This window comes from Helicoverpa zea, chromosome 15 (genome assembly GCF_022581195.2).
Source record: "Helicoverpa zea isolate HzStark_Cry1AcR chromosome 15, ilHelZeax1.1, whole genome shotgun sequence".
Taxonomy (NCBI): domain Eukaryota; kingdom Metazoa; phylum Arthropoda; class Insecta; order Lepidoptera; family Noctuidae; genus Helicoverpa; species Helicoverpa zea.
Genome location: NC_061466.1, coordinates 120,952 through 133,201, shown reverse-complemented (window position 1 = coordinate 133,201; position 12,250 = coordinate 120,952). Strand labels below are relative to the sequence as shown.

The window sequence follows — 12,250 nt, the reverse complement described above, 5'->3', positions numbered from 1 at the left end:
TATCTTTATATTACATCTTATTGATTGTCGTTCATATCATACCAATATCGCTCATTTATAAACATCAATTTCAGAGTTTATTTCATATGGGAGTCGAAATTAAGTCTAATTTCCTTCAGCAGGGCATACTTTGATGTGTGTGATCCATTTATGTGTTAGGAAACCCTTTAAAAAATATTTTCGGTATCGTGTCGTAACGGTACGTGGTCATTATCGTGCCGGATACGCACTCGTATTTAACGCGCGGCGAATTCTGAGCCGGCACAGTAGGCCGCGAGCTCACGCTACAACATGATCTTCTTAGCACTATTGCTGGTCGGCGCGGTGGCGCTCTACCTGTACGGCACCAGGAACCACGACTATTGGAAGAAGAAAGGAGTTAAACATGACAAGCCCATACCACTATTTGGGACAGACGCGAAGCGGTATCTGCTGCAGAGTAGTATTGCGCAAATGTCAGCCGAGACCTACTGGAAATATCCTAATGAAAGATTCGTGGGCTACTACCGCGGCGCCATCCCAGAGCTGGTGATCCGAGACCCGGATCTCGTGAAGCAGATCATCACGACAGACTTCGCGTATTTCTACTCGCGTGGGCTGTCACCGGCGCACAAGGTGATCGAGCCGCTGCTCCGCAACCTGTTCTTCGCGGACGGAGACCTGTGGAAGCTGCTGCGGCAGCGCATGACGCCGGCATTCACGAGCGGCAAGCTGAAGGCGATGTTCCCGCTGATCGTGGAGCGCGCCGAGCGGCTGCAGGCGCGCGCGCTGGCCGCCGCCGCCGCCGGCCGCCCGCTCGACGCGCGCGACCTCATGGCGCGCTACACCACCGACTTCATCGGCGCCTGCGGCTTCGGCCTCGACGCCGACTCGCTCAACGACGAAAACTCACCCTTCAGAAAACTCGGCATGAAAATTTTCAACATTACTTTCAAACGCACCATTGTTATATTTTGTAAAACTATTTTCCCCGACTTTTTCAAGAAACTTAAGTTTTTGGGACAAGACCTCGAAGATGACATTTTGGCGCTCGTTAATCAGATTCAAAAACAAAGAAATTATAAGCCTTCGGGTCGTAACGACTTCATCGATTTTTTGATGGAATGGCAACAACGAGGAAAGATCATAGTCGAATCTTTGGAAGAAACGACTCCGGAAGGCAAGCCTAAGTTAGTCGAGCTAGAGATGGACGACGTGCTGGTGGCTGCGCAGGCGTTCATCTTCTTCGCGGCCGGCTTCGAGACGTCCTCGTCCGCCACCAGCTTCACGCTGCACCAGCTCGCCTTCCACCCGGAGGTGCAGCGGCGCGCGCAGGCCGACGTGGACCGCGTGCTGGCGCGCCACGGCAACAAGCTCAGCTACGACGCCGTCAAGGAGATGACGTACTTGGACTGGGTGCTGCAGGAGGGCATGCGCATCTTCCCGTCGTCCGGCATGCTGCTGCGGCAGTGCGTGCGACCCTATACCATCCCCGGGACCGACATCACTATCGACAAGGGCGTCAAGATTAACATCCCTCTGGTGGCGCTGCACAACGACCCGCAGTACTTCGACAACCCCTCCGAGTTCCGCCCCGAGCGCTTCGCCCCCGAGGAGGTCGCCAAGCGACACAAGTTCGTGTACCTGCCCTTCGGAGACGGACCCCGCTCTTGCATTGGTAATTACTCCAATATTCATTCATGTCTAGTTTCATGCATTGCTACAACTAATACATGTTCAGCAGGTAAACAAATAACAGTTTCAAGTTGTAAAGAGTTGTTGTAGTTCTAAAGAGTGCCATCTGTCGGAGAAGAGTAGAATCATTAAGCGAACGGTTTCATGTACGTTTCAGCGCTGCGAGTTTCCTCTGTGATACTATCACGAGAGGATAGATGCTGTCAGTCGTTCCGAAAGGTTTACACGAGGACACTCTATTTTGAGACACACGTGCACAGACTGCACTGTTATTGTCTTTTTTTAATTTAAGTACCTAGTTTAGTTTTCCAAAACAAAGTCATACTTAATAATGATATCATTTGAGGTGTTATTAACGAAACATGTCGCGTCTTATTCCAGGAGGTCGATTGGGCCAGATGCAGTCGCTGGCGGGTCTGGCGGCGGTGCTGGCGAAGTTCAGTGTGTCGCCGGCGCCGGAGACGCGGCGCGAGCTGGTCTCCGACCCCAAGTCCAGCATCGTGCAGAACATCGTGGGCGGCATCCCGCTCATGTTCGAGGCGCGACACCCCCCCGCGCCCGCCGCACCCCTCGCGCCCCTCGCCGACGACAACAGTCGCTCGCTCTAGTGCACGATACTCCTATTGCATTCATTTATCGTCTAAGTCTTTAATTTATTTTAGTCTACTTCTTATAAAACACTACGAGACATACCCACTCAGAGACATTTAATGGTTACTTAAGCCATTCCTTAGTGAAGGTTTTGTATGACATTCCGGCACTAAGGAGTGACTTAAGTAATCATTAAATGTCTCTGAGTGGGGAGGTAAGTGTTAATGTTTAGCATGACTGTGATACTGCGAGTTTAAGTGTTGATTTGTTTGTTATAGTTAGGTATAATTTAAATATTTTTCTCAATGTTAATCTCCTTTGCATAAAACGAAAAATTGTTTGTATGCTGATCAATGTGTTACGAATTGTTTTATTTAAGTATCTGTTTAGTATAATAAATAAGCAATAACGTTCTGATATAAAACGTATACTTACCTACATATTATACTTGGTGTATTTTTGTGAAGAATCTTCCTAGAAACTTATTGATTGTCTTGATCCGCCCCTGCTTGCTGTTCCCACTGGTCGCACACTAGCACGCGATTATCAGTAATTATCTAAAAGTAAGTAACACACAGCGCCATCTGTTATCTCTTAACGTAACAAACATGGCGCTTGTCACCGTAGAGTCTACAATTCCGGTACTTTGTAGAGGTATGTCATGAGAATGTACTTGGACAGAAATACAAGCACAAAACAGCTGGTTGTCGTTTTGCTGTTAAAAGTGTTCGTTACGAATGATATGCAACAATGACGCGGCATCACAAACGATCTCATCGTCAAGCATAGTGACATTATCTCAGGGACGAACTATGAGTTTACAGTTGTTGTTTATATTTGTTTATTTAGTAAATACATCTACTTAAGATAATTTGGATATATATCACTATCATAATAACCAGATGACAATAATAATTATGAAAAATAATATAGCGTTGACAATAACATGGCAGCAGTTAGTCTTATTTGTTTTTGTGGCACGTGAACTTTGATCACTTAGCTATCCCGTGAGCTGTAAAGGTTAAGTTCATATAGGCTGAGCTGGATGTTACTGCAGTGAGAAGATACCTCCTTCCTACAGTACCGTGAGACCTGGGACAGAGCACTGCCAGCAGTACCGTGTGTATTGATGTGATGACAGTTACGTACATTATACGCTGACATCATTTTACCCTTAACATTATTTTGTTAATGTAGTAATTTTAAATAGTTTGGCATCTATATTTAGATATAAATGACTTACATATTTTATACATAATAAAAATAATTTATAGTAGATAAAACAGATTGATGACGAAATCTCTTAACGAGTTTACGATGAATCCATTAACGACGATTGAGCATAATATCGCAGACGCAGACATGTGGCTCGTCATTTAGATAATACGAACACTTCACCACGAGCCACATGTGCTGCTAGCGTGTGCCCCGCGGCTGCGCTCGTCTGCTAGCCGCTGTTCTGAGCTACTCCAAGCAATACTAAATGCCACCTGCACAAATGGAGCAAATTGCACTCCAATAATTACTCTGTTAATATTACGCCTTAGCGTATCTTAGTTCCTACGCTGGAGTTCATCGTAGCACGCCGTAGCCTGCCATACTACGCCGTAGCCATCAAGTGTATTTATTTATTAATCTTTCGCAACCCAAAGTGATGCCATCATTCTTCACCACTTCCTATGTGATACATTAATTTATTATACAAAGCATTCATTTATATATATCTTATTTATATATTATGATCATTTCGTAGTATATAGTACGTAGGCTTTTGTACGGTTTACGTACAGGCATTTTTTTTGCTAACGTCGCGCGACCTACTTTCGCGAGTCGATTTAATTATTTTTGTATTATTTAGTGTTCAGTTGATTAGAACTATACCCACGATTAGCATCCCACGGAACTAGTGTAACTTGCACAATAAACTATTGAACGGGAAATCTGTGGTCTTTTTCAACTCCATACAAACTAACGACGCCTGAGGTCCATACATCAAGAAATGGTCCTTCGAGCCGGATCCAGAGTGTGAAGCGTGTCTCTATTTGTCGATAGCGAATCGGTCTAGCCGGTCTCCCAGAAGCGGGTCACCCCGGTTGGATTGAGAAGGCGCATATATCGCTGTAGAGTGCGAATACACTGTGTGTCCGAAATAACAATCACAAAACCGTCGTGATACTATTGAACGGCCTACGGAAGTGCGATACTACCATATCCAAGGCCAGAATGAACAAACAAGATGACTCAGAGCGTCAAAGAACTTATCAGCCGTCAAGAGGCTACTTTTAACAACTTAAAGCAGATTTGCATTAACTACAAGAAGGACAGCCCCACCAGAAAGAATGCAGAATACCTCGAGGAGCGTCTTTCTCGCCTGAACACGACATGGGAGAAGTTCGTGTACAATCATCAACTTCTAGAAGAGTTTGAAGCAACAGACCTTCAATACTTTAGCGACGATGTTTACGGCTGCACTAAAAAGATGTATGAAGATGTGTTGCAAGACATATTGAAACGGAAGGCGGAATTAACCACTTCAACTCCGAGCAAGACGGAAACGTCACCGTCTGCTTCAACAACAAAAGGTAAAGGCTCTGCCGTATTCAGTTTCGATGACATTAAAGGACAATGGGCACTTTGTATGGGATTTGGTACCCGCTCCAACAGTAACGTATGATATATCATTAGAAAGGTATTTACATGAAGAATAATAAAAACTATGGGGCTTGCCTCAATTAGCTGTCCGATCCGAGTAACGATGAAAATTGAATCGACATAGAAACAATTATGTCATCCATATATGCAAATTCATTAAGAGGCATTTATGTCGTCAGTGTAATAATTTTAAACTCAGTTAACAGACATCTTACATTGTTTGAGATACACTCTATTATAATCTAAAAGTTGTGATAGTCTATGGAGTCATACTACGGGAACACAATCGTCATCTGATTTGACAAAAGTTCAAAACATTTCTATTCATCTTTTTTTAAGAAGAAATTCATCATTATCTCAGCACCTCTTGAGGAGCAAGATTAAGTGGTAATATGTACTATGTTAACATCGTCCCCTGACTTTGCAACCTTAATTGATTGTAAATACTGAAAGACTTTCACCAAATGCATAATCTAGTTCTGCGTGAACTGCAAAGGTTTGCACAGTCTTTTTTTAAAGCAGTGGGCAGGCAAACATTTTAAGAAGGCCAAATTCCTGTTTTTTTGTTGCTTTACCAGTTTTTATTCAATACAGCTGGATTTAAGAACTACATCTACGTTGACGATTTATGAACATTACACATTCTGCTAGTCGATGTCACGTGAAATGGACAAGGATTTGGAACTAGTCCTCATAGTAAATTTTTTTTGCCTTGCCAAGACCTACGCAACGGTACTAGAATCAGCACTGTTGGACAGGGTACCAAAACGCCCATCGTCCTTTCATGTACCTCCACGCGAAACTACTGAGACATCCGAAAAGCAACAAGATCTATTACGCAAGCAATACTGCAACTTTAGAGCGTTTGAACGAACTGTGGAAAAGATTGACTTAGCCGCATCCGCTGATAAATGGGAGCTAGAAGATAACTTGAGCATGTTGAAGACTAAGTGGGAACAGATCGAAAAGGCGAACTGGGAACTGGACTACATCTGGCAAGACGAAGATTCCATCTATAAACAAAAATATGACGCCGCGGAACACCTTTATGATAATGTTCGGAAAAGCTTGCAACAAAAAATTTGGAACAACGCTCACTATGAGAAGTCCACGCCGAAAATTGCGATTCCGGAATTTTCCGGAGACTACACACACTCAATGGCTTACCTTCAAGGACCTCTTCCTCGAGAGTGTGCATAACAACCCGGCCCTTTCCAAGGCCCAAAAAATGCAGCACCTAAAAACTAAGCTCAAGGGAGAGGCAGAAAAGTTAGTTCAACATCTCGGCATCAGTGCGGAAAATTATACATCTTGCTGGGAACTGCTTAGGCATCGCTACGACAACAACCGGCTTCTATTTATAACTTACACGAATACGTTGATAAACCAGCCCCCCATTCAAGAAGCAAGCGCCACCAACATAAGAAAACTACATGACGTCATGCTGGAATGCTTGAATGGACTCAAGAACATAGGGCAGGATATCACTAACTGGGGTCCGCTAGTTGCACATTTACTATCCCAAAAACTTGATAGTGCAACTCACAGCGATTACATGAGAGATCTAAAGGATCCGCGAGGTTTTCCGGACCTCGAGGAGTTTACCGAGTTTCTTGAAGCAAAATTCATGGCCTTAGAAGCATTACAAGGAAGCAGCTCCAAGATGTCCCTTTCCAACAAATCATGGAGAACAAATAAGCAGTCATTCCACAAAGAAGTATATCAAAACAATTACAAATACAATACTCGGAGGTCAATGCACCATAACAAGCCAATAACTACGCCTAAAGTCCTCGTCGCAACAGCAAAAATTTGCCCGATATGCAAAACGGATCAACGGATTAATGAAATGTGACAAAGGACAATGGGCGATTCCGGTCCAAATGTCCACCACGAACGAGACCTATATGGCTAGATAGCCCGTTAAATATAGAACATTTTTTGTTATGAAAGTAAAAAAAAATATAATGCCAGAAAAAAGTTATAGCAAAATCAAATAAAACATTTTATAGATTTTTTCAATTACTTTTCGTGATGTTCGATTTTCGTACTTTCTGTAACTTCTGACAAAATAGAATTGTTCATTATTAGAGAGAAGACACCACCAGTTACATCGAACTTTCTTAGATCCAGGCACCGCTGAGTATATTCAAGCACTTCTGGCGCCTCAATTGGTTAGTGATTCGTACATCCATCGGGCAAAAAAAATGGGCTGTTTAAATGCAAATGTGTTTTACTCATCTTAGTTTCAGATAAAGTACGGAAATGGAAGTGGAATAAAATAAAAAATAATAATGATAACATACAAAAACTACCGAAAATTAAGAATACATTTTTGGCTATAACTTTTTTTTGACATTGTTTTTTTTTTTACTTTCTTAGTAAAAGTTACTCTAAATTAAGTGGACTATTTAATTATATAGGTCTCGTTCGTGGTGGACATTTGGACCAAACTTCATACATTCTTGCCCAATCTCCTTTGTTGCTATGAACGCAAAGGAACGTGATGACACCGTTCGCAAGTTGCAAGCCTGCAGAAATTGTCTGTACAGTCATGGCGAAAAACAATGTTTCTCCCGCAAAAGGTGCAGAGTTTGTCGTAAACCACATCATACACTTTTACATTATGATGAAACTCTGCAAACCAGTAATAATCAAGCTAACAACATAACTACGAGCACGCTAGCAACACCTTCTTCATCTCACGCTGTCAACAATGTAACCAACGAAGAGAGAGAAGTACTACTGACGACTTTACGATTGGAAGTCAAAACTGTAGATGGAAACTACATTCAATTACGAGGCTTACTTGATCAAGGCTCACAAGTCAGTCTCATAACAGAAAACGCAGCGCAGCGACTTAGGCTACCGCGAAGAAAACTGAGCGCAGTGGTATCTGGTATCGGATCGCTAACCGGTAACTGCAAGGGATCAATGACCCTAGAATGCAAATCAATTCACTCTGATTATCGCTTCAACTTGGAAACACTTATCATGAAAAAACTTACAAACAACTTACCAACAACATCCTTTTCAACAAAAAATTGGAGTTATCTGGAAAACTTAAAGTTAGCGGACCCTTACTTCAATATCTCAGGTCCGATCGATCTACTCTTAGGAGCTGACACTTACTCGGAACTTATACTAAACGGAATAATGAGAAGTGATAGCAGCTACCCCGTTGCGCAACAAACCAGAGTAGGCTGGATTCTGTGCGGAAACGTAAAAACATTTAACTGCTTTGTAACTCTCAACAACTTGGAAGACATGGCAAGGTTTTGGGAAACGGAAGAATGTGGCGACACTTCAACTATAACTAGCGAAGAGGAGCACTGCGAAGAATACTACAACTTGACCACTTCGAGAATGGAAAATGGGCAATATGTCGTGCAAATGCCCATGAAGCCTAACTATGAAGCTAACCTAATCGACACAAAGTCCCAAGCAATAGCGCAGTTTCTGCAACTCGAACGAAAAATGCTGACAAACAAAAACCTACAACACGAGTACAAACGCTTTATGGAAGAATATATTACTATGGGTCACATGCAACCTGTAATCACGGAAAATAAACCTAGAGTCTATCTGCCTCATCATGGCGTACTGAGGGCAGAGTCAACCACGACAAAGTTAAGAGTTGTCTTCAACGCGTCGTACAAAACGAAAAATAGCAGCAGCCTCAATGATAACATGTACTGCGGTCCTAACCTACAGAAAGACATGTTTACCCTTCTCACCAGTTGGAGAACTTACAGATATGTCTTTACAGCAGATGTAGAGAAACTCTACCGTTTCATCTGGCTTTATGCAGAACAGCAACATCTGCAAACTATAATTTGGAGATCTCACCCAAAAGAATCGCTACAAGAGTGGGAACTGGGCACTGTAACGTATGGAATGAAATGTGCCTTCTATCTTCCAATGCGCACTCTACATAAACTAGCGCAAGACGAACAGGATAATTATCCCGAGGCCTCAAAGGTACTCAGAAGCTCGTTCTACATGGATGATTTGGTCCACGGAAAAGACACAATTGAAGCATCGAAAGAACTAGTAGCCCAGCTTGTCGAATTACTGAAAAAAGGAGGCTTTAACTTACGCAAGTGGAAAAGTAACGAAGCGACGATCTTAGCCGACCTACTAGATGATCAAAGAAGCAGCGACGCTCACATTAACTTCAGCCCGGAACAAACGACAAACTCAACAACAAAGATGTTGGGTATGAGGTGGAACCAATCGAGTGACTGTTTCACGTACAGCTGGAACTTATCTGAAAAGAAAACCCTACCTAAGCGAACATTACTTAGTGAAATAAGCAAGTTGTACGATCCGCTGGGCTTCCTATCACCTTTTATTATAAAAACAAAACTATTATTTCAAAAGATCTGGATCAGCAAAATCAGCTGGGACGAACGCCTATGTGATGAACTAACTAACGAGTGGGAAACATTGAGGAAAGAAATCCCTTTGTTATGCCAAATAGCAATGCCAAGATGGCTGCAGTGCCATGGCACAGAGATTGAGATACACGGATTCTGCGATGCCAGTGAAAAGGCAGATGCGTGTGTCCTTTACAGCCGCGTCCGAAATCTGAACGGCGAGTATGTCACCACGCTAGTAACTGCAAAAACTAAAGTTGCGCCGCTCAACAAAAGAATAACTCTACCTAGGATGGAACTATGTGAAGCATTACTACTCGCTAAACTGATAGAAAAGGTGAAACAAACACTCGTCGAGAAAAAGCTTCAGATAAGGTGCTGGAGCGACTCTAAAGTCGTGCTAGCATGGTTGCAAGGAGATATAAACAGATGGGAAAAATATGTAGCGAACAGAGTGGCTCAAATAAACAACGTAATCCCTGCGACTCATTGGAACTATGTCAGATCAGAAGAAAACCCAGCTGACTGCGCAAGCCGAGGACTCCTGCCTTCCAAACTGCTAGAATTTAAGCTTTGGTGGGAGGGCCCAAGTTGGTTAAAGACATATGATTCTAAAAATAGCCAAGACAATTATTGTCCCGGAACCGAAAAAACGAGGTCCAACAGGAGCAAATAAGAATGCACTATCTCTCATTCTTATGTCTATATTAACTATGACGGCGTTAACGCAATCCACGCCCATAACAAATAATTTGCAAGTGACACCGATTGTAAACAATCATCCAGTTTACTTTGACGAAGCTGGCAAATTACAACTGATTCATGACGAATGGACACTGCTCATCTACTATAACCTAACATCATACTGGCAAGCCACTAACAAGATCAGCGCATACATCGATCAAATTGACACCTTGTGCCACAGGATCTCACACGAGTATCCGCCTTGCGAAACAGTTGTCAGCCATTTACGTCATGAACTGGAACACCTTGCAGAATACAATTCAATTCTGTTGTCGCAACATTCCAGACAAAGACGTGGCTACTTTGATGGAATTGGCAAGTTATCGAGAACGTTATTTGGGACCCTTGATGTGGAATTTGCAAACAAATACGAAAAGGATATACAAAACATGCAATTAAACGATAATTATTTATTACAACTAATGAAAAATCAAACTTTGATCATAGAAGCAGAAAACAATGTTGTCAAAAGAAACGCTGAGTTCATGGAAAAACAACTCCAAGCAATTAAAACATACATGAATAGATCATGCAACGTCATCACAAAAATCGAGAACCGCGCGCAAATGTTGTTTACAATAGATGATATCAATTCTGCTGCGGTGACATCAACTTTAATTTTCAAGGAGCTGAACAGGATTCTAGAAATGCTAATTAATGCCTTAAGTAACATCAACAAAGGTCATTTAGACACTCACCTGTTTCCAGCATCCCAACTGATCGAACAACTTAATATCATATCGGGAAGATTACCCCAAGGACTGTCGTTGCCTGTGAAAGATATTCAAAAGGATTTCCTAAACATCTACGATCTAACTCACGTCAAAGCTCGAATAACAAACAACTTCTTTCTATTTGAACTTCACATCCTGTTACTGAGTGACGAAGATTATAAAATATATCGAGTCATACCGATACCATTTTTACAACAAGGGCACTTAACACTTCTACAACCTGGCTCCAATTTTATTGCTATTAACTTCGTGAAGAACTCCTACATAACTATGGAAGAGCAAGACATACGTCAATGTACTGCGTACGGAGAAGATGAATTTATCTGCATATCGCACCAACCAGTCTACAGCTTACACGATGAGGCTGCGCCTTGTGAAGCTAAGGTGTTCAGCCAACAGACGTCACTATCGTGCATTATCCATGACGTAACCTGCAAAGAAACCTGGACAAAATTACATAAGCCCAACTTGTGGCTGTTTACGTTGTGCGACAAACAGCTGATGCGCGCCATATGTAGCGATCAAGTTACGCCGACGGTCATTGACGGAACTGGAATAATTTCATTACAACCTAAGTGCATACTACAGAAAAAGGATGCCACGATAGTTACCTATAATCACTTAGGTAGTAATGTTTATATGAAATCGGATATTGAAGTACCAACGATAAACTCAACAATTCAAATCAAATCAAATCAAATCATTTATTTGCATAATACAGGTATAAAAGATGTTGCATACGGATATATAGTGCACTGTATCATTAATAAACCATATATTCGGTCTCGGATGGAAAAATGCACAACTAAACATAATGGAACATGACACGGAGACAGCAAGTGAGGTGACAAGACTTAACCAACAGCTGGAAGACATAAAGCACCAGGAAGTATTACCGAAAACATCCGACATCTCGAGTCACGACATATATCACTATTCAATAACTTCGCTTCTATTGGGAGGACTGGCAGTACTTGCCATATATTTTTCGTGGAAACGATGCCGTAAGATAACTACGGTCACGGAGAATACTGTGAAACCAAAAGGAGACCACAACGTTGCCGTTGGAGAAGAAATCGAGCTGCAAGAAGTACGCCAGCCGAGATCAGCGGCACCAGTTCACAGCGGACAAGGACCGCAGAAGAAGATGTTCAACTTCGAAGTACTTATTTAATAATTATACTTTTATTTACACTTTATTTTACTATGATTTGTTTGCATATTACTGCTACTTATATTTGTTTTTACTTGTACTTTTTTCCCTCGGGAGCATGTACGGTTTACGTACAGGCATTTTTTTTGCTAACGTCGCGCGACCTACTTTCGCGAGTCGATTTAATTATTTTTGTATTATTTAGTGTTCAGTTGATAAGAACTATACCCACGATTAGCATCCCACGGAACTAGTGTAACTTGCACAATAAACTATTGAACGGGAAATCTGTGGTCTTTTTCAACTCAATACAAACTAACGAC

General features: G+C 42.1%; 3 protein-coding genes across 3 annotated transcripts; all 3 read left to right on the top strand.

The window, feature by feature from the left end:
- Window positions 1-245: 245 nt before the first annotated feature.
- On the top strand, window positions 246-2,710 carry LOC124637001 (cytochrome P450 6B6-like). Its single transcript, XM_047173303.1, has 2 exons — window positions 246-1,657; window positions 2,056-2,710. Exons 1-2 carry the CDS (start codon window positions 292-294, stop codon window positions 2,280-2,282), a joined length of 1,593 nt encoding a protein of 530 aa, XP_047029259.1. The 5' UTR covers window positions 246-291; the 3' UTR covers window positions 2,283-2,710.
- Window positions 2,711-8,073: 5,363 nt separating this feature from the next.
- LOC124637189 lies at window positions 8,074-9,972 on the top strand. Its single transcript, XM_047173549.1, has one exon. It carries the CDS (start codon window positions 8,074-8,076, stop codon window positions 9,970-9,972), a length of 1,899 nt encoding a protein of 632 aa, XP_047029505.1.
- Window positions 9,973-10,009: 37 nt separating this feature from the next.
- On the top strand, window positions 10,010-12,214 carry LOC124637042. The gene is made up of 2 exons (XM_047173360.1): window positions 10,010-11,451; window positions 11,540-12,214. The coding sequence occupies exons 1-2, from the start codon at window positions 10,010-10,012 to the stop codon at window positions 11,946-11,948; spliced, it is 1,851 nt and encodes a 616-aa protein (XP_047029316.1). The 3' UTR covers window positions 11,949-12,214.
- The last annotated feature ends 36 nt before the right edge of the window (window positions 12,215-12,250 follow it).